Raw genomic sequence first — 895 nt, 5'->3', positions numbered from 1 at the left:
CTGATTGTACCAGTCGTGATATGGATCCTTAACCAAAGTCCCTCGGACACCCACGGCGGTGTCGCGCCGACTGCGGCGATGACCGGTGCACGAGCGATGTCACCGCTCGATCTAATTTGTGTGGATGAACCCATCCAATCGACGACCCTGGAAGACTTCTGGTCTGTGCGGCGTGACGAACTCAAGGCGATGGTGATGGCCTTGGATAATATGTACGAACAAGTCGCGTTGAAATCGGCGAAGAAACGCGCTCTTAATCGAGATCGCCGTGCGACCAAGAAGGTGGCCTCGATGACTCAATTTGACGTGGGGGACTTTGTTCTCTACTTGGACGTCTGTTCCATGACCCATGCCAAGCTCAGTGTCACGTGGCGCGGTCCGGCTCAAGTTGTCCGAGTTATCTCGGATTGGATCTACGAGATTCAAAATTTGATCACGGGTGTCGCCCGTGAAGCCCACCGCAGTCGGCTAAAGTTCTATGCCGACAGTTCACTCGACATGAGTGAGGAGCTACTGCGCCATGTGGCGCACAATGCCGGCGGACACGTCGTGGAAGATTTCCTCGGTTGTTGGTACAATGATCGATTGGCGGCCTATGAAGTGCTTGTCAGTTGACACGGCCTCCAAGACATGGAAACGACGTGGGTGCCAGTGACCAATCTGCTGGCAGATCTCCCCCACGACTTATGTGCGGGCGAACGCCCAAGATGCCACGATGGTGGCAATGGCGAAATTGTTGAGGTGACACAATCGTTTGGGGAATTGTTGCGGAATTGCCATTCGCAGAACCCCTGGACCCCCCCCAAGAGGCCGTCCTAGGGCTCAGTTCCCTTGGATAGTAAGCCGGACGATCCCATTTGTTAGTTGGACGAGTGACAGTGAGCATCTGTCTGAT

At 54.7% G+C, this 895-nt stretch overlaps 1 protein-coding gene across 1 annotated transcript; it reads left to right on the top strand.

The window, feature by feature from the left end:
• Positions 1-78: 78 nt before the first annotated feature.
• On the top strand, positions 79-615 carry H310_12332 (hypothetical protein; the record flags this gene model as incomplete). The annotated part of the gene is made up of 1 exon (XM_008879353.1): positions 79-615. One exon carries the CDS (start codon positions 79-81, stop codon positions 613-615), a length of 537 nt encoding a protein of 178 aa, XP_008877575.1.
• Between the last annotated feature and the right edge of the window lie 280 nt (positions 616-895).

The sequence above is a fragment of the Aphanomyces invadans genome (assembly GCF_000520115.1).
Source record: "Aphanomyces invadans strain NJM9701 unplaced genomic scaffold supercont1.38, whole genome shotgun sequence".
NCBI classification, from domain to species: domain Eukaryota; phylum Oomycota; class Saprolegniomycetes; order Saprolegniales; family Verrucalvaceae; genus Aphanomyces; species Aphanomyces invadans.
This window is presented reverse-complemented; position numbering and strand designations above follow the sequence as displayed.